The 23180-nt window shown below is 47.6% G+C and overlaps 1 protein-coding gene across 8 annotated transcripts in view; it reads left to right on the top strand.

The window, feature by feature from the left end:
- The window catches only part of Astn1 (astrotactin 1), a 282323-nt gene that overhangs the window by 125202 nt on the left and 133941 nt on the right, over positions 1–23180 (top strand). For 3 of the 8 annotated variants that reach the window (XM_078022370.1, XM_040278092.2, XM_040278090.2), the window contains exons 3-8: positions 2327–2726; positions 4278–4424; positions 5122–5229; positions 9967–10116; positions 11082–11273; positions 19065–19149. In XM_078022370.1, coding sequence (XP_077878496.1) covers positions 2327–2726; positions 4278–4424; positions 5122–5229; positions 9967–10116; positions 11082–11273; positions 19065–19149 — 1082 coding nt within the window. The remainder of the gene's footprint in view (positions 1–2326; positions 2727–4277; positions 4425–5121; positions 5230–9966; positions 10117–11081; positions 11274–19064; positions 19150–23180) is intronic. The other 5 variants (XM_040278093.2, XM_021722629.3, XM_078022369.1 and 2 more) reach the window with 3 other exon arrangements.

Genomic DNA, 23180 nt, shown 5'->3' with positions numbered 1-23180 from the left:
CCACTAGCCATTTGCTGTGTGACCTCGGGCAGATTATTTCACCTCTCTGCCTCAGCCTTTTCAAATGGAAAATGGGGAAAATTGATACTACCTCTTAGAGATGGAAAGTGCAGAGCATTTTGGACAAATATCTGATACATAGGAAGTGCCCAGTTACAGACAGGTATTCTTGTTTCATTATTGTGTTTTAGTAGGAAAGAAACTCTGGCCTGGCTCCCATCATAACTTTATTGTGACCTCTGAAAGGAGCTTGTCGACAGGAAGAGTACAAGGGGTTCCCTGAACCCCCATGTGAACCAGAAACGTGGTGTTTAAGCCATTCCTTGGAGATTGATGTTTATGCTGCCCTTATAGCTCTTTAGAGAATAAAATTACCTCTGGCTTTCAGTAGCCTAATTTAATGTCTGACAACTTCTTTCAGCTGGGAAGTTATTCTTTCCTGGTGGCTTAATTACCTATTGTCACAGTTTCAATTTAGGGTGAGGGAAAGGAAAGTGGATCTGATTCTGAGATAAAGGTTCTGCTGAAAACCACTGGTTTGGTCATGGTCACTGGATTGTGCAGGGCTTGGTTAGGCAGCACTGAGGTGCTGTGTCTTTTAAGTCAGGGTTCTGCAGGGACCCAGGGTGCTCTGTATGTCTGCAGGGAGTCCAGGATGGATGGCAGGACAGGTGGCAGTTAGCGTGGACCTCAGTACTGGTCTTTGCACTGCCACCCAATTTAGCTGAACATATTTCCTCTTTTTTCTGCATTTGCATGAGAGAGTGCACCAGGAGGAAAGAGCCTCCAGATAAAAGACAGATTTGAAAAATAGGAGGTCGTATCTGCCCCAACAAGCCACCTGATATGGCCTGTCTCTGAGCAGCTGACTCTGTTGGCTTGAGTCTCTGCTCCTCTGTGAAGCCTGTTTAAAAGTGGCTGTGTGTGTGTGTGTGTGTGTGTGTGTGTGTGTGTCCCTTTGCTCACAGTGATGATAGGAGAGAGAGGTTAAACAGGAAGATTTACTGGGAAAGGAACTTTATAAATCCAAAATATAATTATTATAGGACTGGAAAGGCCTCCTTTAATGTGTTTGGGGGCGTATTCCTGACCCATCCTTGTGTGGGTGGGCCTCTGGGAATTAATAGGGGCTTTTCATCTCTACCCTGCACAACAGGGTGGCAGTGATTGAAACCCAAGGTTGAGAGGAGAACCATTTGGCACACCCTGGTCTAATGAAATAGGTTTGAAGGGATATTGACCAACACAAAGGGGGTGAATACAGATTGTGCACAGGAAGATTTACACCTGCCGTGCTCTGTGCAAGAACAGGCCTGGAAGGCCCTCCTCGAACCTGCCCCAGGTGGATGTCAAGGCAAGGTGCTCAATCTCACTGAGTATATGTCTTTGCCTCTGATAGACAACTGCGTGACATACTGACTTGTAAGGAATGGCTTCCAAGGTGGTGACCTTTGAGCACCAACAGGCTCAGAAGGAAAGTCCTCTGCCAGCCCGACTCCAGGATGTGGGTCTCAGTCCCTTCCCTTAGCAGGGGCAGGCAGGAATGGGGAGCATCACTCAGGACAGTGTAATTAGTCAAAAGAAGTTGTCCAAAAGTCACATTCAGATGGTGTGATTTCTCCCCACGCTGGCAGCAAGTTCCTGATGGATGTAAATTTCTTTCTGGACTCACCAGTGGTTTTCCCTGCTGGGCCAGTCATTCAGCCTGAGACATTTCAGGTGATGCTGAGAACAGCCTTGATTGTTTGTGATGTATTGTGTCAGGCACTTTGCATAGTTACCTAACCTGATTCTTGCAACCACCCTGGGTGGTGAAGTGGCATCTCCTCCACACTACTGATGAGGAAGCTGAGGTTTAGGATTTATAGGGCTCATTGATCTGTGGATCCAGAGTTAGAACTCACCTAGCATGAATTGTTCAATATGAGACAGGAAACTAGATACCACCCCATACTGCTAAAATAAAAAGGGCCTTAAACCAGGTATACATATTGCAGATTGGCCTTAAGGAAAAAAATCTCCCTCTCACCTTCTGCTGATAGAACCTCTCACACACATAGCTCCAAAGACTTTTTTTTTTTCTTCTTCTTCTTCTAATTGTTTGCTAAGCCAAAAGCAACCGGATCCCTTGAAATGATACACTGGCCACAACGGCTCCATTCCTCTCATGTTGGCCACTGGTCACAGCAGACTGTCCTTTTGTTGCTGAGTGATGCTGAAAGTGCCAGCGAGTGAGTGATGAATGCCTGTAGCTGAAGGAGCAAGGGCTCTTAGTGGAGAGAGCCCACCCGTCTTCCCGCATCCATGCCTGGTCCTCTCTTCCCAGGGAGGCATGATCGCTCTGCTGCTGTCCATCTTGTGTCTGGTGATGATCCTGTACACCCGGAGGCGCTGGTGCAAACGCCGCCGGGTCCCCCAGCCGCAGAAGAGTGCCAGCGCGGAGGCGGCCAACGAGATCCACTACATCCCCTCGGTGCTGATCGGGGGCCACGGGCGGGAGAGTCTGCGCAACGCCCGCGTGCAGGGCCACAACTCCAGCGGCACGCTGAGCATCCGGGAGACACCCATCCTGGATGGCTATGAGTACGACATCACAGACCTGCGCCACCACCTGCAGAGGGAGTGCATGAACGGAGGGGAGGACTTCGCCAGCCAGGTCACACGCACCCTGGACTCCCTGCAGGGCTGCAATGAGAAGACAGGGATGGACCTCACACCAGGTGGGGGTGAGCGCAGGCGCTGTGTAGTCCTCGGTCTCAGGGAGCCCCAGAGTGGGTAGGAACAGCTGTTTGGCAACAGCTGCTTGTGTTACAAGGTGGAATGTGCCAATGCCCCTTCCCGGGGTGGGCAGAAATAGTCTGTTTCCTGAGGTGTCCGGAGCTATTTTCTAATCTGGAAAATCAGAAGAGCAGTGTAAATTGGACCACTTCCACTTCTTCCTTGCACTGGAAGCAGAGGTACCTTTGCATCCAACAGAGGAACGAGTTAGTGCCTGTTCAGTGTGTAATGAGCAACCCTCTGGGAAGTAAGGTAATTGTAAGGAAAACCAACATGTTTTGATTTTTTTCGAATATCATATATTTGCATAGATAATTTAATTCTCCAATACAGTGGAAGGGACAGTGCTATCTGTTCTCTTTTCTGACCCCCAAGACTTGGCCTGGGGTGGTTTAGTTGTATTACCTTGTCCATGCTTCTGTGGTCTCTACAGAGGATGTATTTTTTCAAAGAAAATGAAGGAATGTAGTCAAGGTATCAGACCTCAGATGCTTTGTGTATGTACAGAGACACTGGTGGGACTTAGACTTAATCCAATATAAGATCAGGGTAAAAAATGAAAATGCAGAGAGAGAAGGACTATTTTTTACAGTAGCCCACCTGTCTCTCTCTCACAATGCTATGAATAAGCCATCCCCATAGATAAAGGCTTGACAACAGTGATCGTTCAAGGCACTGCCCAGTTATCTTCGTGGAAGACATATTTTTTTTTTACAATATTCGATGCTGAATGCTGCTTATGATACAGAATCTTTCCGTGGGGATTGAAAGTGAAATCAGATAGAGGAAAATGGAAATTTTGCTTGTTATCTAGAGGTAATTCTACATTAACAAGCATTTCCATTTATATTTTTTTAATTTTTGTGGTATTGGGTCAAACCCAGGACTTTGTACAAGGGCTTTACCACTGAGCTACATCTCCAACCCTGAAAATAACCATTTCTTATGAGATTTAAAGTCTGAGAACTCTTTGAGATTGGGGAGGGGGGGTGTCCTCAGCATCTCTTATATTCCCCACAGCATCTAGCATAATGCTGAGGCCACCAAGTAGCCATTATGGTACTCAGGGTTACAAACTCAGGTGCCTTTAGGGGGCGGACAGATCAGACAACAGGATCTGGAGGTCAGAAAATAGAGAATGGTATAGACTGTGATAAAAAAAAGATAGGGCACGTTCTTCCCGAAAGCACACAGATTCAAATTATTTGGCAATTCTGTACTGTCCCTGCAGTCAGTTTGTAACCAAAGGGTGACAAGCGGTGAACTTATCAATACGGAATTAGCTGAATTGGATTTTCAGTTGTAATCCTCTTACTTCACTCCTCCCAATTCCGTAGCCCCTAGAAATCAAAGAGGAGAATTTTAGTTTCTGCCAGTCTCTCATTTTGCAGTTCCTTCTTTCATTTCTGTGAAACCTCATCTACTTGGTTCATGCAGATTTCCTTGCTCTCATGCTCTTCAGGTCGCTAAAATTTTTGCCTCGACTTTTCTCTATACAGGAAGTGACAATGCCAAGCTGTCGCTGATGAACAAGTACAAAGATAACATCATTGCCACGAGCCCCGTGGACTCCAACCACCAGCAGGCCACCCTGCTCTCTCACACGTCCAGTAGCCAGAGAAAGCGGATCAACAACAAAGCAAGAGGTATCCCACCTGGAGCTGGGGCTTGCAGGCAGCTGGCTGCACGTGGGCAGAGCGGGGCTGTGGATACTCTTCACCCTCATCTCATGTGTGACCGAGTGCATGTGCCCTGGCTCAGCCTTCTAAAAGTCAGCTAAGTGTCACTTTCCCCCAAAAAGATTAATATGCAAACCTTTAGACCAAGTGTTTCCACCAATAGGAACCTATGCTTAGGAAGCAATTGGATGAGGGTGCAAAGAGGTACGTAAAAGAGAGGCCAAGGGAGAAATCAAAAGGAGCTTAAATGTCCATCAACAGGGAATTGGTTAACCACTTGGCACATCTGTCTCCTGACCAGTAGCTTCCTATACGGTCATTTTAAATGATAATAAAGATCTATATTTGTTCATATGGAAAGTTGCCCACCCATCTATTTAATGAGAAAAAAAATGAAGTTATAAAAGAGAAGACAGAGCAGAATGCCATTTTAAGGAAGAACTAAGAACCCTTTGCCTCTTTCTGGGGTGCAGGACTCCCGTGAGGACTGCTTTTCCACATCTTCACAGTCGTGGATATCAGGAGGCCCCAGTCCCTGGCTGCTTCTTCCAGATTGCCAGTCAGCTTGCTCTCAGATTCATCGATTTTTCTGTTGAGCTTCCCCAGTGACGTGGTGTCAGGAAGGAAAAACTGAAAACGTTGTCTTGCCTGTGCTTCATTTCAGCCGGTTCCGCCTTCTTGAACCCTGAAGGGGATTCTGGCACAGAGGCAGAAAATGACCCTCAGCTGACCTTCTACACGGATCCCTCTCGCAGCCGGAGGCGCAGTCGAGGTAGGAGGGATGGAGGGGGGCGGTGCAGGTGCAGGCAGAGGGAAGGTGGGGCCAGTCAATGCAGCGAGAATTCTGGGGCGAGGCCTGGTGTTTCCTTCTGAGAAGAAAGAAGAGCCTAGAGTGGAAGTTTTCAGAGAGTCATCTCTCCCAGATAATGGCACTCTCAAACAAGTTTCCAGGTTGTTTGAAAGGCTATTTCTTGGTCAGAAGACTCTCAATTCCTTCTGGAAGCCTCAGGAGTCATATTTTGGTGTTCAGAGGAAAAGAAATAAAGTTGATAAATTGTGTTATATGTGGAAAATATGCATAGTCCCCGCGTTAGCTTCTCGTTGCTGTGACCAAATCCCTGACAAGAACAGCTCAGAGGAGGGAAAGTTTATTTGGGGCTCACAGTTTCGCTGGATTCCGTCCACAGTTGGTCAACTCCCTTGCTCTGAGTCAGAGGTGAGGCTCAGGACAAAGGGTGTGGCAGAGCACTGACAGCTCATGGCATTCAGGAAGGGGGGAAAGGGTCCAGGGACAGAATATGAACCCTAAGGGCACATTCCCTGGGGACCCACCTCCTCCAGCCACACCCCACCTGTTACCACCCAGTGCATCAAGTGGATTAACCCACAGATTCGGATATAGCTCCTACAGATCTCATCATCTCACCTCTGAACATCCCGGCATTAGCTAATACGTGATCTCTCAGGGGCACTCCATGTCCAAACCACAGCAGTCCTGCACCGAGTTTGCTCAGCCCTATTAGCCTGGGGATTGAGCTAGGCAGGGGTTGGGGGTAGAGGAGCTGAAGAATCCTACAGCCTGAAAAATGTGTAATTTTCTTTGACCTTTAATTCCCGACCCAGTAGGCTCTGTCATAGTCTAGGTTTAGGCCTCTCTTCCCTCCTGGCAGAATTTAGGTGGCAAATTCTTTGTCATTGGCAGTGACAGAGCTGTCCTTCTAAGCAGCCACTCGGCTCTGCTGTTTAGCGCTTTGAGATGTGACTGCTGCAGCTGCAGCTGCCACTGTCTGTGACTTGGCTGGTGTCACCACCATCTCCGAGGGAGCTGTGTGCTCAAACACTAGTGAGCGCCCTGCTTCACTTGCTGTGTGATGCTGGAGAAGGGCGCCAGCTTCTCTGAGGGTCGGAGTGGGTTGACAATACCTCACATATTGGGCCACTGTCAGGATTCAACTATATTAAAGGGTGGGGGTTTGGGGCAGCTGCTAAAGCACTGTGAAATCCCTATTGCTGCTGTTCCGTCTCTCCATTGTGCAACCTCAGGTTTCTGTGGTGCCCCCTCTTAAAATCTTGGACAAACTCCTCTTGAGATGTAAGGAAGGATGAGTGGCATCACTTTGTGCTATGCTCATGAGCATTTTTCCACAGTATTCAACCAACACCCCCAAAAGACGTATGTTTGGGCTCAGTCCTTCTTCCACTTCAATCTCTCCATGCAGGGGGCATTCTTTCCAGAGACTGGAAGAAGCTTTTAATTCTAAATTCTGGCTTCTATAGGCTTCACACCATTAGCATTCAGTTTCTCACCATTTTCCTGAATATATCAATGGGGCTTTGGGCAGCTTACCTCCCAAAGCAAGCCTCAGTTTCCCTGAGTTGAGAATGGATGACGGTGTCACCCTCTCCCTTGTTCCTCATTGTGTATTTATAGAGCAGGTACTCAACCTGAGCCTCTCCAGTCTAGGCCACCACATCCAAACGGTGTGTCCTTCTTTCATAAAATCTTATTTACGAAAATCCATGATGATGATTTAGAATACACTCCTTAGCAGCATAAAATTCTTTCTTTTTAATGTCAAACTCTCCTTAGTGCATCAACCGTCTATTGCTGTTAACTAGACTGTAAGCATCTTAGGGGTGGAACACGCCTAAGATGTTATTATTTATTTTTTGGAAGTGTCTAGTAAAGGATTCTGCTTTTAATGCATGCTTGTAAGTGCTTGTTTAATTGGACTGGAAACATTCATCAGACCAGCAAAAACATTTTATAAACCTACCTGCTATGGGTCAGGCTTTATGATAGGTGGTAGAAACATGAAAACATGGCACAATGATAAGGTTCCATTTAATGGTATAAATAAAGCAAAATGAGTACTTAGAAGAGAGAATAGTTAATCCTGCCTGGCAGCAGTTGGAGGCAACCAAGAAGGAAATAATTAGAACGGGGATATATAAATTGGGTTGGACTTCCTAAAACAGAAGAGTACAGAGTAAGAACATTTCAGAAGAGGAGGACAGCACATGAAGATCCTCAAAGGCACAAGAGAACATGGCTTTTCCAAGGAAGTAAAATTCAATGTGGTAGCCCTAGGTAGGATGTAAACATAAACCTGCTGGGGTGGTAGCGATGAGGCTAGAGAACAAATTAGCTACCAAAGAACCATGCACACACATCACATGACTGGGTTGGCACTTGCTTCTGTGGGCAAATAAGGAAGCCAGGTAGGGATGCTGGATTCTGACTTGATGGGCCAGACACAGGAGTGAGTGGAGAATGTCAGCAAGTTGTCGCAGTCACGGAGAGCAGTGGCAAGTGCCTGTAAACAGTGAGGACACTGCCACACTGCGTGATAAGAGCTGTAACAGCAGGGTGCACCCAGGGCTGGATGAACAAGGAGTGAGAATCTGTTCTTGAAGGATTCAGGGAAGTGTTTACAGAGTGATATTGTTTGAGCTGAGACTTGAAGAGTAGGTGTGTACTGGGATGACAAGGTGACAAAATGGCCTTCTGTGGAGGAGGAAATAATATGTGTAAAGTCACTGAGACATAAAGGATGATGGTCTAGTCTGAGAGCAGCAGCGAGTTTATTAGAATTACACTTTGAGAACAGTCGCTTAGGAAAGAAAGCTGGAAGGTCAGCAGAGGCCAGGAAGAACGTGGCCTTGACTCGGAGGGGCTTGGGCCTGCCCTCGCAGCTGGAATCACTGGGAGCATTTACAGAGGGCTGCCCTGCTCAGCTCTGCTTAGTGAAGGATCCTTCTGGGGACAGTGTGGTCATTAGGTGGGGCGGGCAAGAGACAGGTGGATGGCTACTGCCATGATGCTGGTACAGACGATAGGGGTAGGAAGAGATGAAGAGAATGGAAGTGAGGGAAATTTGGGACACAAAAATGAAAACTGAAATTTTTAATAGCATGGTTGGCAGGAGGGTGGCTTGAAATCAAGAGGGAAGAGTTAGAAATGATGGGCTTTTCAGAATTGTGAGATCAAGCTGGTTTGACAGCCATTTGCTGGGCAATGGAAGTGAGAGCACACAGGGCTTGAGACATGGTGGCAAGTCCAGGTGTGGACGTGCCGCGTTTTATCGCCCAGGGATGTTCTGGATGTGGATCGACTGCTGAAGCTGGGCTGGGCTGGAGATCTGTAAGGGTGGGGAGATGAACTCCGTTCTGGAAGCATGAATAGGATACCTCCAACTAGCAGGGACACAGGGACCAGAGGCTTCCTGCTGCCCTCATCGCTCTCCTCCTAGCCCAAGAAGGAACAGCACATCACTCCTGTGGGCTGGAGCCTCGGCTGGGTCTGTGCTTTGATCCCAGCTCCGCGCCTTTATAGATGCTCAGCCCTGGACTTGCCCTGAAGCCTCTCTGACTCTCTGTTCCTCATTGGGAGCTGCCTCGTAGTATTTACCTGGCCATCATTCAGCGATACGAACCAAGTACAGCCCTGGCAATCACCACTTCCTAAGTGTTAACTGTTGTGATGGGGTCCATCTCTTAGAGACTTGCTCCCCTTCTCTATAAAGTAGGTCATTACTGTGCAGACTTATAGGTGTATTGTAAGGAAGCAGATATTAAAAATAATGTGTGTAAAACCCAGCACAGTGTCTACCATAATGGATGTGCTTTATTGCTATCAATAAGAAATTATCAACATAGAACAGAAGAAAATTGCAAAGGACCTATATGTTTCATCAACTTGCTCACATCTATTCTGCTCCCCCCCACATAAAAATTACCTCCTCGGCTTACTTCCATTTTATTCTTTCCACCTCCCACCAAAAATTTTTAAAAAATTAAAAAATAACCCCAAACCACAAAATAAACAAAAACGAACCCCCTCCTTCCCAGTCCCAGGAGTGTGACACCCAGGAGTGCTTCTTCTTCCCCTGCAATGACCATCCCCTCCAGTGATTGCAGGAACGTGGGGAGCTTTCTTGTGTGACATCATCCACTCCTGCGGAGCAGAGTTGCCCTGTTTTCCTCAGTCCAGGCACAGAATAGCAAGTCACCTGGTAGTAAGGGTCATCCATAGAGAAAGCACAAGCTCTTCCAGCCGAGGAAGCCCCCCCCCCTTTGCACCATGGAGTTTGGGCCTGTTCTAGAGTGCCCTCTGTGGACAGCGACAGAAGTGCAGGGTGGGCTGAGCTCATGGCTGCCTCCTTGGGCAAGAACTTGGAGCTCAGCCAGGCAAGTAGAAGAAGAGATGCCCCAGTTAGGACTTCTCTTGCGGACCTGGCCCAGGCAAAGGGCAAAGGATTTGCAACCAGCTTGCCACAGTTGACCCTGAGGGCCACCAGTTGGCCGACTTGCCTCCTGCCCTGATGACACACGATGTCTCTGAGAATGGAGTTTACTGAGGTCAGGCAGCTGGGGACATTTCTCACCTGCTGCGGGTTATGTTTGCCAGCTTCCTCCCCTGTTTCCCAGGTGGGACCGCAAAAAGCCAAGTTGGACTTTCAATGCCAAGATTTTTTACCACCGTGTTTTCTTTTTGTCTCCCTTTTAGTGGGTTCTCCCCGGAGTCCTGTGAACAAGACCACCTTGACCCTGATCAGTGTCACCAGCTGTGTCATCGGCCTCGTGTGCTCCTCTCACGTCAGTTGCCCTCTCGTTGTCAAAATCACGCTGCATGTTCCCGAGCACCTGATTGCTGATGGTGAGCTCATTCTGCCGTGAAGGTGACCTCCTGCCCCCGAGAGGAAGGCTTTCCGTTGGGAGAGGAAAGAGAAGCCAAGGGCCACTGTTCCCTATTCCTGCAGATGTGGGGGGCAGTAAACCCGAACAGGAAGATGTAGGACAAGATGGGATTGCCCGCAGATGAACTAGGGCAGCAAGTGGAAAAACAAACTGAGAAGAGCGCTTCTCATACCCACTCTCTTTCCGTTTGTTTTAAAATAAGCCTCTGTCTTTGTAGAGATGCAGAGCTACGTGGCTACAGGTAGACAGACATCAGGACTCTCTCAGCCTTTGGGAAAGCTCAGTAGACTACTAGAGGTGTTTAAGGATTAGCCATGCTTGGGTTTGCTTTGCCCAGGTGAGAAATTCCTAATTGCCGTAACTTGCTATAAGCCGAGAACTCGGAAGCAATAATTTACTTCCATCCAGGGGGACCCCAATATAATGAGGGAGTAATACAGGTTCTGAGAGTCCCCGAGTCATTTAAGCCCACAGCACCTAATTGACTTGTTAATGTCTGCTCTCGCGGTTGCTGTAAGGCTGGAAACAGGTGGGGACTGCTCGCAGTGTCAGAGGGCCTGCTATTTCATGGCACGTGAAGACAGGCAGCGGGTCCCTTTTCCTTGGACGAGTGCCAGTGCCTATGGCTGGGTCTGATGGAGCCATGCCATGGCCAGCACAGAGCTGCTCGTCCCTGTATCACTTAGGAACACTCTGGCAAGATGGGATAGGGCAAGATACTGGGGTGGGGGGATATGGCTTCAAGGCCGAATGTCCCTGGCCTCACACCAGTCCACGTGACGGCCAGTCCATCTGCTGCTCCCTTGCTCTGGGCTAGGAGTGGTGGGAGGAATGATCTTGGGCCACTGGGGCTCACTCTGCCTCAGTGACTGAGGGTGTATTGTGTGTGCACCTAAGATGCGCTTCCTCTCTGTCTCCCTGCAGGGAGCCGCTTCATCCTGCTGGAGGGCAGCCAGCTGGATGCCAGTGATTGGTTGAACCCTGCCCAAGTGGTGCTCTTCTCTCAGCAGAACTCCAGTGGGCCCTGGGCCATGGACCTCTGTGCCCGGCGGCTCCTGGACCCCTGTGAACATCAGTGTGACCCCGAAACTGGTAGGCAGGAGCACCGGGCAGCGGGTAACTGTCAGAGAGATTGTGCCTTTTGCAGTCCTTCCCTCGAAACTCAGACCCTGACTCCCAACTCCAGTGTCCCATTGTCATCCCGAGCCTGGACCATACCAGCTGCCAGCATGTCTTGGGGCCACTGAACATCAAGCTGTGCGGTCACCTTGCCAAAGCCTTGGCAGGATCCTCACTGCAGTCCCACTCCAGAAAGACCAGTTTAGGATGAACTCCATACTCTGTCCTGCAGTCAGTGGCACTCAGCTGCTGGGGACAGATACATGGAGATAGAAAATTGATGCGTGTTTATTATAGAAAATTTGGAAATTTTTCTTATAGAACTAAATGATAGTCAACTATATTTCTATCTCTTCCATAAATCACTCTTGAAATGTTCATGTCTTCCTTTCCAATCCCTCCTCTCATAGATTTTTTTTTTGAGGCTTCCTAGAAGCATACTAAATCTAGGGGAGTTTTTGCTTTTCTTAATGTTCCATCATGAGAGTTTTCCAGAATATGAAATAATCCTGAATAGTATAATTTTAATGGCCATTTGGTATCCTTTGTCTGTCTATATCATAGCTCATTTAAATAGTTCCCTATTATTTGACATTTAGGATGCTCTAAATTTTTAATTTTTATAAATACTATTAAAATGAACATCTTTCCACATAAATGCGGGGCACATGGCAAATTGTCTTCTTCGGATAAATGTTAGAGAGGGATTCCTGGAAAAGATTACGAGCATCTCTAATTCTGCCATACCATCAGATGGGACTGGGGCATCTCTGTGTGAGGGCCTGCATGCCCACGTGGCATGAGCAGGGACAGCCATGTTACCCTGAGCTCCAGTGCATCCAGGAGCACAGACCTCTGATTCCTGATTGCTCCGTACTTTCACTGTGGAAGGGGTTCATCTGCAGTAGTCTTTACCAAGACCTGTTTCTAGTACCCTGAGTACCAGGATTGATCTTTCTCAAAGAAGTATTATGATACCTTTAAGCAAAGAAAAGTGACGGGGTTGTTGGGGACAGGGTCAAACTATTTATACACCCAGAGATGATGCAGCCCCCACATCACACACATGGACCCACACATGCAGATGCACCTTCTTCAGGTACCCAGGTGAAAGAATCTCACTGATGATTGAGTCTAAGATACCTAACCCTCATTTCTATTGTAATCCCATGCTACATCTCTTTGGAAGAGCAGCAGGTAACTGAGACATCTGAAGTTCATGTTCTTAGATTTTAGAGTTATTTAATGTGGGCCCATCGCAGAGATTCTAGGCCCCCATATGGAAGAGAAAGTACAGCATTTCAAACATCTGATGTCTAAGACTGCTTACTTGCTGCTCTGCCCACGCTGTCAGGCAAACACCAAACCAAACAGATGGGCTGTGCACCATGCCCAAAGCTAGTGTGCTCAGAAGAAATTAAAAAGAGCTCATCTCGAGGTGGAGCCTCTCCATGCAACTGAGCTAGGCTCTGGTACCCGCACTCTCCAGCTGGTTTGGATTAGGAGGATTTGGGACAATCTTAGCTGTTAAACTCACTTCTGAGAGAAGCATGATCTCCAGAGAACCTTGGATGCTTCCACTTGGGTTTCAAAGAAGAGGAAGCACCCACAACTGCATGTGGAAAGAAGGGCTTTGGTGTCGTGTGTTTTTAGGGGTCTCAGATATAAACCGCCTCTTTATTTGACATCAACATTTGGATTCCTCGAGAAGTTCCATGACTTTGCCCAGAGTCCTGTGGCTCCCTACAGCGAGAGTCTGTGTTTAATCTATCATGAAATCAGAGCAGAAGTGGGATTAGGAAGGGTTGCTTAATTTCCCCAGACATGTCAGACCCAACATATTTGTCACTCAAAACCATTTAAGCAACAGCCATTACTGAGCACTGCCGTTCCCTGTGCCAGGAAGCTGCTTGTCGGTAGCTGAGCTCTCCCTTCAACCCTCCATTCCTTCCAGATGTCCCGTTTCTGATCCTTACTAAAGATGACTTCGGGAAGCCTCTCCCCTGAATATTTGACGATTGATGAATTTCCAACTGGAGAACCAAGGAGAAAGGCTAAAAATAAGAATACAAACCCCACAGCAGAACTAGGGTGCAACATCTTCATTCGGGGTAACAGCTGAGAAGTGATGCTGCAAAGTTTTGTTTTCATTAATGCTGCAATTGGACTCTCCCCTCCATTCCCGCCCCGTCCTGCTTCTTTCTGCACATGGGATGATGTGGTCATCCCACACGCTCATCAGTAAGAAACTTTATCGCCTCCCACACTCCATCCTAGAGCCTTCTCCAAAGAGCTGAGTGTGGGAATTGGCTTCTAGTCAAGTTGACGCTATTTTTGCAATCTTCCAGCTAGCTTACTTGGAAATGTCAGAGTGTTGGGACATGTGCTTTCCCAGCCACGCCGAGGGGTCTGCCCATATGGATATATAGGGTTGTGCAAGAGCACTTGTATACTTTTCACACACACGCACACACATGCACATAAACAAGCACACAAACACAGATGCTCCATTGATGCAAAGGAGCAGCCTCCAGTGCCTGGAGCTCCCCTCAGGCATCTGCCCTACAACTGTCCCCAATGAGCTCTGTGTTTACCCATCATCTGCACATTGCTCCAGAGGAGGCAGAAGAAGGGACTGCTCAACATGTCCACGTACGAATCCCTCGAATCTGTGAATGTGCTCTGTTGCATGGCCGGGGAGGATGGAGGACGCACAGGGACCGGAGGGTTCCAGACAGCTGGCTTGGTGACAGAAAGATTATCCTGGTTATCTGGGTCATCCCAGTGGAATCACAAAGGTCTTTAAAAGAAAGGGGAAGGCAGCCAGGGGGATCAGAGTGATCTGCTGTAGAGGGACCTAGCCAGTCATTGCAGGCTTTGAGGATGAGGGACCAGGGATGAACCAAGGGATGTGGGCAGCCTCTGGAAGGTGGAAAGGCCAGGGGACGGATTCTCTTCTTAAGCCTCCAGAAAGGAGCAGAGCCCTGAAGATGCCCACCCTTCAGCCCCCGGAAACCATGTCACACTTCTGACCCTCAGAACTGTGAGATGATACCCGATGCGGTTTTGAACCCCCGAGCTTGTGGCGATATTTTACTGCGGTGAGAAACACACACCAAGGAGGAGAGCAAAGGTGGAGAGGAGCAAAACGAGTTCCTCTCCTTTAGAGGCCCCCAGCCCAGTTTACAGACTCTAAAGATGGGTTGGGATCCTGTGGAGGACACTTGCTGACTTCTCCATGCACCTCCCTCCACATTTACGTGCATGAACTTGCTCGCCGGGAGAGAGGGACTGTGTGCTCTTAGCCCAGGGCCTGGAACAGAGTGGACACAAGCGAATGCTCTCACCTGAAGACTCTGTGGTGCCTGAGAATCGTCAGGTATACCCTGGGGATTTACCTGCCATTTCTCATCTCCTGCTGAGCACTGTGACCCTCTTCCAGCAGATCTCAACCAATAACACGTTGTGATCTGGTGACGAGCCCTCTCATGGGGGTATTAGATAACTCAGGTGTACCTAAGTTAGGTGCAGCCTGATGACAAATCAGAAAATGCACCATGGTCCATCGTCCCCGCATCCTGCCGCGTCGGGAGTGAGGACCAGCAGAGAATGTGTGTGACAGGAAAATGATTTTCAATAAAAATCAGGATAGGTCCTGTTGACTGAGCGCTCACTCTCTGTCAAGCCCTGGGTTTTGCTTAGCCTTTGTAACTGAAGCCTTAGAACAATGCTATGAAGCAAATGGTCTTTTACCCTCATTTTACATGAGATCAGTCAGCTAGTTACTAGCCGAGATGGACTTCAAGTTCAGGCTGCCTGACATACTGCTCACGCCAGGACACCTGCACTGCTCGCCTCTGGGAAGGGAACTGGTAGAAGAATCGTTCCCCTTCCAAGTGGCCGTTGAGAGCAGCAGCCCTCTGACAAATCCCTTTGCCAGCCACACGGTGACATTCTCTCCCAGGTCCTCCCAGGCTCTGGTCATTTGGGATAATCACCAAGCACTAAGAAGATGTGACGCAATTCCCCCACTGGATCCAGCTGGAAGTTGACTTTTCCCGCAGTTTCTGAGTGTCTCTGTTGGGGCCGCCTGCCATTCGGTTTTGTTTTGTTTTTATGGAAACACATGCTACCTGGTTTCAGTGACTTTTTCTCCGCTCCACCGCCAGCCTTTGTCCTGCCATATGGGCAGCTGTGGAGGCTCCGCACACCTGTTTAATTCCGCAGCCCCATTGATTCTGGCCACGGACCCTCATTGCCCTTTTCAAGATATGTAGCTTTTATAGGTCTGCAAGGAGCACAGGCTTCCAAGCTAAATCAAGTTTTAATCTCTATCCAAGATGTTCACTGAAATCTCTTCTGTCCCAGGTCTTTCATGGGCCAGACCCAGCCAGGTGGAGATGGGAAAAGCTGCTGAGGGGCCCTGGGCCTGGCTGCCAGACGATGCAGCCTCTGCTCCTTTGCTTGCTCCAAGCCACCGCTTCTCTCTCTACCTGAACCCAGTTTGGCAGAATAGCTCGTCCCCATTTTCTTCTTGCACCTGGATTGCCCACTTGTTCCAAATGCACCTGTGCCGCCGCTGCATTAAAGTGCTTCCTTCAGGATGCACTATGGCACGTCTCTCCTCCCCTCTCAGAGTCCTGTAGGGCTGTAGGACCCCGGACCCACCTCATTCCCCAAGTCTGCATAGGGGAGGAATATCAGCAGTTAGATGTTACCCGAATCTGGATGTCTGACGGAGACCTCCTTTTTAGATGAAGCACACCCAGTTCCGCTCCATGGAAGCCAGCTGCTACCTGAAGCAGGATGACTCAGGGCTTTTGGACTGGATCTGCATTGATCAAGTCATGCCTGAGGAGCCCCAGCTTCAAGGTCATTCTTTAATCCTCCCAAGAGTTTTGTACCTCAGTGCTTCATCTGTAGGGTGGGAAAAAACCAAAGGCTCTATCCCACATACAAGGCAGATCAAGGGCACTGGGCACAAGGCGGGCGTAGCAGCCTCCAGACCCTGAACCTACCATGGCGGGCAGGCCTGAGCGCCTCCTGCAGGCACACTCTACCCTGGCAGAGCATTCTCCGTGGCCATGACACATCTCTCCCTTGGATTCCTGTGTATACCACCACAGAGCCGGCGCCTCCTGTGTTCCCCGCCATCTGTCACAGCAGATGCGGAGACTGTAACACTTCTAGCTTAGGAGGGCATCCAACACCCTTGTGGGGTCTTTAAAATTCACAGCTAACAGTCGGAGCCTGTGCTTGCACGAAACCCCTCTTAAAGTCAAGATTTAGCCGTTGGTTGCCATGGCAACTTCCCTCGTCAAGTCTGCACTCCTCTCAGTGTAGATGGCCAGACTGGTTTTGTGGAGGAATACAGAAGAGGCAAGTTTGGTGGGTTCCGGAAATGAGGATCCGGTGAGAGGCAAGATTTTGGAGATCCTCAAACTCTGGCCCCATAGGTTTGAAAATGTCTGCTTCTCTGACGGTGGGCTGCCCGTGCCGTGATATGGAGAAGAGCTCTATCTGCTGTCGGCAGTGTGTCCCCACATAGTAATGAGTGATGGGAGCCTCATGAGGAGATAATGACCATGAAGGCAATTTGAGAAGGTAAATGCGCTATACAAATGGTAGGTGTTGCTGTCATTAGGAAAATGAGGCTCTGTTTGAACACTCGGTGGTCGCTGCATTTATTTTACATGTTGTGTGGTAACTAGATATCAAATGGGGAAGAGGACAGCCTTTTGTTGTTGTTGTTACGTTCCTAATTCTAGTCGAGGTGTCCAGCCGAAACTATTCTGAGTCAGAGTGATGGCTTTGACAGCCTCCTGAAGTGACTTCCTGTTTTGTATCATCAGGTTTACGCCTAATTGCCCACAAGGACAATCAGGAGCGCATCCTTCCCAAAGGGAGAAGTCTATTTGAGCCCTGGGCTTGTTAATTGGCTTAGATATCTGCATCTTGAGGGGTGACAGTGTTATCTATAAATGTAGGGCAAACCCTTGAATTAATGAATTAATTTTCCACTGCACCATCTTTGTCAAAGGCTGACTCCTTTGGAAGAAGCAGCTTTGTCCCTGGCCCGGGTAGTGTACGGGTCTGGGGCCCGAGATTGTTCTGGAATTAATAAGGAATGAAGCCAGGCTCTAGTGCTCTCCTTCATTTTCCTTGGCCTCTTTATCTTTCCTTTTATCAGAGGGACACTCTTCACTGGCTGTCACCAGCCACCTAATTTGAAGCTGTGTTTTCCTGTTTGGCTCAGAGCTCCCTGACCACTTCTGGATACAGCTCGGCCTTGCTGAAGCCAATGAATGTGGACCCATCGTGCTCAGTAGCCTATGGCCCATGACATGAATTTCCCATACGGGAAACAGAGTAGGGACCTCTTATACTCTCTGGATTCTTCACAAACAGCACTTTCCTTCTTTCATCCACTCCTCCGCGTGTGGATTAGAGAAATTGTGGGGAAAGATGGTTGTGGGGAAAGACAGGGGCCCTGATGGATAATTGCTATAGGTCAATCTATAAATGAACCCTTGAGCTAAGCTTCTAAATAAACACCCTTGCTCAGACGATCCAGATCTGTCCCCCTTAACTGTGAGATCCCTTCATTTCATTTTTATTGTTTTTTTTAATCTTTAAAAATGGAAAATAACAATCAAAGCTATTATTCTATTTATATCCCTTTCAAATGTCTCTTCCTGGGTGCTAAAGAGTCTGTGTGCCTATTGTCTTCTTAAGGCATGGCACCTTTGTTATTTACCAATTTCAGGAAGTCTCCCGCTGTTATTTTTATTTACAAATTAAATAACCAGCCATTAAAAGAGCAAACACAAGTACTTTGGTGTAACTGGTCTCAGTAGTTTGGGGTTACAGAGCACTGCATATAGAATTATTAACGGAAGGAAGTATCAACAATTTTCCTCAAGATCAACGCTAAATATAGCAATGATTGTTAAGCTTTTGGGGTCTGCTTGTAAATCAGATGAATGCCATGGAAACCTGTCTTGGAAAATGAATGCAAACACATAGATAGTTTTGCATGCAATTCCAGAGGGTTCAGGAACTTCTTGGTACCAAGGGAGGAACTAATAATAATGCAGAATAATAATATCCTAAGCAAATACAGAGTTCAGATGATGTTTCTGTTTGCCTTCTCCAAGATAATTAGCCATTTTCACTCAGAAGCTAAAACCCAGCATTCCTATAAAACCATAATAGGTACATGTGGTCTCTTCTAAATGTACTGCTGTTTTGAGAGCTAGTTTCTGGCATGGTGGGGAGAAAAGGCCTGGAGTCAGCAGACATAGGAATGAATATTAATTCTGATACAAGCTGTTGACAAGTCCTCCCTTGTTCTACTCCTCAGTTTCTCCCTTCAGCATAAGAGCTAAAATACCTACATTAAAAGATTCTCAGAAATATTTGATGAAATAACTTGCACATGCCATCTTTACACATTTATCCATCACTAATAAGTCCCTGAAGTATTGACATTGAGACAATGAAGAAGAACATCTCTTCCCCCAGGGGTCCTTGGTCATTGCACTCACAAAGCACATGGAAAGGTGCTTTGCAGACTCAGGGGTTCCTGTGGGAGAGAAAATGGAGAGACGGATGGTGTCTTCATTCCTGGGGGAAATACATGAGGTGAGGAGATGTATTGCCTCCTTCATGCACCTGTTGGAGTCAGAGATTCATCTGACCACTTCATACGACTTTTCTCCAGCACAGACGCCCGCGTTAACCCGTTCACTTGTGTTTCTCTCTTTTCCTCCCTGCCCTGCTGCTAAGGCGAGTGCCTCTGCTACGAAGGGTACATGAAGGATCCAGTCCATAAGCACCTTTGCATTCGGAATGAATGGGGGACAAACCAGGGGTAAGTGAGCGGATGGCCAGTGGGCAGGTTCCTATATCTCTGCTGCCTTTCGTAGGCCAAGGATCCACTCTGTGGAGGGGAACAGAGCTAATGGGGGGGGGGGGTTATACTCTGAACAGTGGATGGGTAAAAACTCACTGTGCCTTTCCATATTTATACCATCCCACGGCTTTCATCACCTTTTATCCATTTACGAGTCAGGATGATGGTTCCAATTTGCAGCCTGCAGCAGCCAGCTGCGATCTGGACCCTAGGTTGGCCCTCTCCCCTTTCACACCGCTTCCGGCCACGAGGATTCCAGAGGCTGAGCTTAGCTGGTGATTCAGTGGGAGACACACGAAGCCACACAGACTGCAGTGTCACACTCTTGGAGCTTGACGAGCTTCGCAGACCGCCGTGAGTGGAGACCTGTTTCCCCAGCTCCGTGAGCAGGGGTGATGTGCAAAGCTCGCAGTGTGCTCTGGGGTGATCAAGCCTATTTTGTCCAGGTGCCCAGTTCTACTTCCCTGTGGGACCGTTGCTCTCCCCAAAGCTCTCATGGCTGGGACAAGGAAGTCACCTGGTACTTCATTTATTTATTTACTTATTTGCTTATCTTTTTAATGCAGTACAGGGGGATTGAACCAAGGGGTGCTCTCCCACTGAGCTACAACTCCAGTCTTTTCTATTTCTTATTTTGTAAAAGAGCCTTGCTGAGCTTGCCATCCTCCCTCATCCTCCCGAGTTGCTGGGATTACAGGTGTGCACCGCCGTGTCTGGCAAGGTTTATTTTTTATTTTTATTTCGTTATCAGGGATTGAAACCAGGGGAGCTTTACCCCTGAGCCACATCCCCAGCCCTTTTTTTTTTTTTTTGTATTTTATTTCGAGACAAGGTCTCTCTGAGTTGCTTAGGGCCTCACTAAGTTGCTGAGGCTCAATTTGAACTCAGGATCCTCCTGCCTCACCCTCCTGAGTCACTGGTATTTCAGGCCTGTGCCACCCTGTCTGGTAGTGCTTTTTATTTTTTTACATGCTTTAATACTGACATTGTGATGACATACATAACATAAAATTTACCATTTTAGTAATTTCTGAAGTGTGCAATTCTGTGGAATTAAGTATATCCACACTGCTCTAAAGCCACTATATGTCTCATAATGCTTTTTAAAAGCAAATTTGTAGCTCATTTTGGATGCTGAGGGCCTGCTTTCTGCATTAGCTGAGTAGTGGGGGGAGGGGAAGGAATCGATAAATGCTAATAGTAGAAATCAATGGAACAGGGAAAACAAGAAGGAAATGTAGGCAAATGGCATCTTGGAGTGTCTACTTGGACAGCAAGTTAGATATGCATCTGCAGCCCCACAAGGTGGGAAAGCTTGGCCCATCTCATTTTGAACACTGCCACGGAGGACGACCGTCCCTGAGGTCGATGGTCAGCCCCTCTGTATGAGTTTGATGAGATGAAACCTAGAATACTGAGTGTAGTTCTGGACTCTCAAAGCAATAAATATGGTGACAAATGGGTGAGGGTTTGGAGAAGAGCAATAAAAATGATTGAAGAGCCCCAGGGAGTGATTTATGATAAGGGGATAGAAGAACTCAGCTCTGAGGACTTGGCCTGCGATGACTAGTCAAGGTGTGATAGATGCCCACAGGCGCTAGAGGAGGGCACATGTTCTGGAACAGGTTGAAGTGGAGGGATAAGGACAAGGGGAAATGAAGTTAGGGGAAGGAAATCAGAGTCACAGGTCAGGAAACTTGGGCAAGCCGGAATGCCGTGAATTTTTCTATTAGTGAAAATGGAGGGTTGCTCACCTTTGACTGGATTTGAGATCAGAGAGGCCACAAAATTCAGAGGAAGGTGTTCCTAAGAAGGGCCAGTACCCTCGGAGTGCTCCGTTAGGATTAAAGCATTGGTGAGAAGCCAGAGGCCTTGGCCAATAGATGTCAAGTGTGGTATGGAAAGGAGAGCTGTTCGCTATTTCAAATCTGCAGTCACCTACCTCTCTGAACCCCTGAAATTCACGTTTGTACAGTTGCTGCGGAGCCGCACTGTCGCTCATGTGATGGCTGAGGAGGGCCGTTAACTGGTTTTCATTGAGTACCGTGTTATAAAGGGTGATGGATACCGCCTCTCCCTCTCTCCTCGCCTGCAAACTTGCTGCTGAAGCAAACAACTACAAAATGTCATTTCGCTTTTGCCCTAAGTGCCCCAGTCTGTCTCTCTGCAGTGATTGGATTGGGTGGTTAAGGCTCAAGCCTCCACATCCGTGGCCTGGTAGACAGATGGTGCAGGATGGGTCTGACTTCCCTTGATAATGGCTGCATCATTCTCTCGGGCTGTGTGTAGAGACAGTCTTAGGATGTAGACAAGGGCCTCAGGGAACAGTGGGGACCCAGCACTGGTGTCCTTTAGAACAAGATGGGCTAAAACACTGAACTACAGACTGACAGGAACATTGGCCCCAGGAAACAGGCAAGGAGACCCAATCTGTCATTTCCATCTCTAATTTCCATTATTCTATGATCGCCACTGTCTACAAGGTCTCATTTTGGACACTAATAAAATAATGGAGCAACTGTTAGGAGGAAAGAAAAGCCGTGACTCTCCTGAGGATAATGGAGCCAGGAGTGATAAGGAGCCTGGGTTTATGTTTATAAAACAGCACCAGACAAATGACAGCGTTTTTTTTTTTCCTCCTCAAATGACAAGAAAAGTGAAAAGTAGAAGATGCCATGCATCTTGATTTAAATCAGGGATCTACTGCCATGTTTCTTTAAATGATTTTCACAAAATTAATAGAAATTGGTTTGAATGCAGAGACTGTCACTGAAATTGAAAACTGCCTGACAGATTGCCAAATAATGATACGTATTGGGGTATTATGGAAAAATCAATGGGAGGCCTGATTTTCCTGAGAATTTTATTTAATGTTCCAGAGGGTGAAGGTAAGCAGCCGGTGTGTGGGTATTGATGATTTTTCTTTAGCATTCTGACGCTGCATACATTCAGATAGCTGAGCGTCCTGTTGAGGTAGAACAACCAAATCCTAGGCTAGTAATAGTTAAAACAGATTCCTTCATGAAAAATCGAGGTTGCTATACCAGGAGAAAAATAGCAATAAGCATTTGGGACTTTCAGACGAGGATGAAAATTGATCAAGGACGTGAATAAAAATGGTACAAATAAATGGATGGTTCTGTGTGGCAGAGGCGTTGCACCTGCGGTTTTATTTAGCTTCTGTCTAGCTCTCTGGGTTTACCTGGTTGTGCGTATGTGTAGGATGTGTATGTATTATGTTAGGATATGCACAATCTTTGTGAGTGTGCTGTGTGTGTGAGGGAGCCAGCTTATCCCAAGAGTCCTCGTACCATAACATTCCATCATTTGTCCTCCCACTCGTTCATGATCGTAACAAACATTAGCCCATTACTCCTCGCGTCCAGAGCGTGCTAGTTTGCTATACATACATAAGAAGACATGGTCCCTGCTCTGGAAGAACTGATGGTCTACATAGGAAGAAAGGACTGTAAATAAATAATCATGCTGAATTCCAAGACCCATTAAAGTAAAGGTGTGAGCAGTGGTGCATGAGATTACAGTTCAAGGGCTGACTTATGGGAGGTGGAAGAATCTGCCGTAGGACTTCATGGAGAAGTCGGACTTTGAACCATTGACAGGTGGCCAGAGTGACTCTATGTGAAGGGAACAGTGGGACCAGAGGCATGGAGACATAAGAAGCATGGCTTTCCCAGGAAGGGCAGATATAGTCAGAGAGTCAACGACAGAGAAAGAAGAGGTTGGGGTAGGTGAAATCTAGGTCTCAGTGGTCTTTCTAGTTTATAGAAGCGTTAGACATTACTCTCCATGTACAGAACCCAGAGCTGTTAGCAGAGGAGGGAAGTTCCAGGTTGACTGTAGCATTGTTTTTGAGACCTCCAAAATCAAATAAGTAAGCTGGCATGGTGGTGCACGCCTGCCGCACGCAGTCCAGCTGCAGCAAAATAAAATAACCTGGGGGGGGGGGCGAACAACTTGTGTACATTGAT

This window comes from Ictidomys tridecemlineatus, chromosome 10 (assembly GCF_052094955.1).
Source record: "Ictidomys tridecemlineatus isolate mIctTri1 chromosome 10, mIctTri1.hap1, whole genome shotgun sequence".
NCBI lineage: Eukaryota > Metazoa > Chordata > Mammalia > Rodentia > Sciuridae > Ictidomys > Ictidomys tridecemlineatus.
Note: the sequence above shows the minus strand (reverse complement) of the source record. Positions and strands in the feature narration are given on the sequence as shown.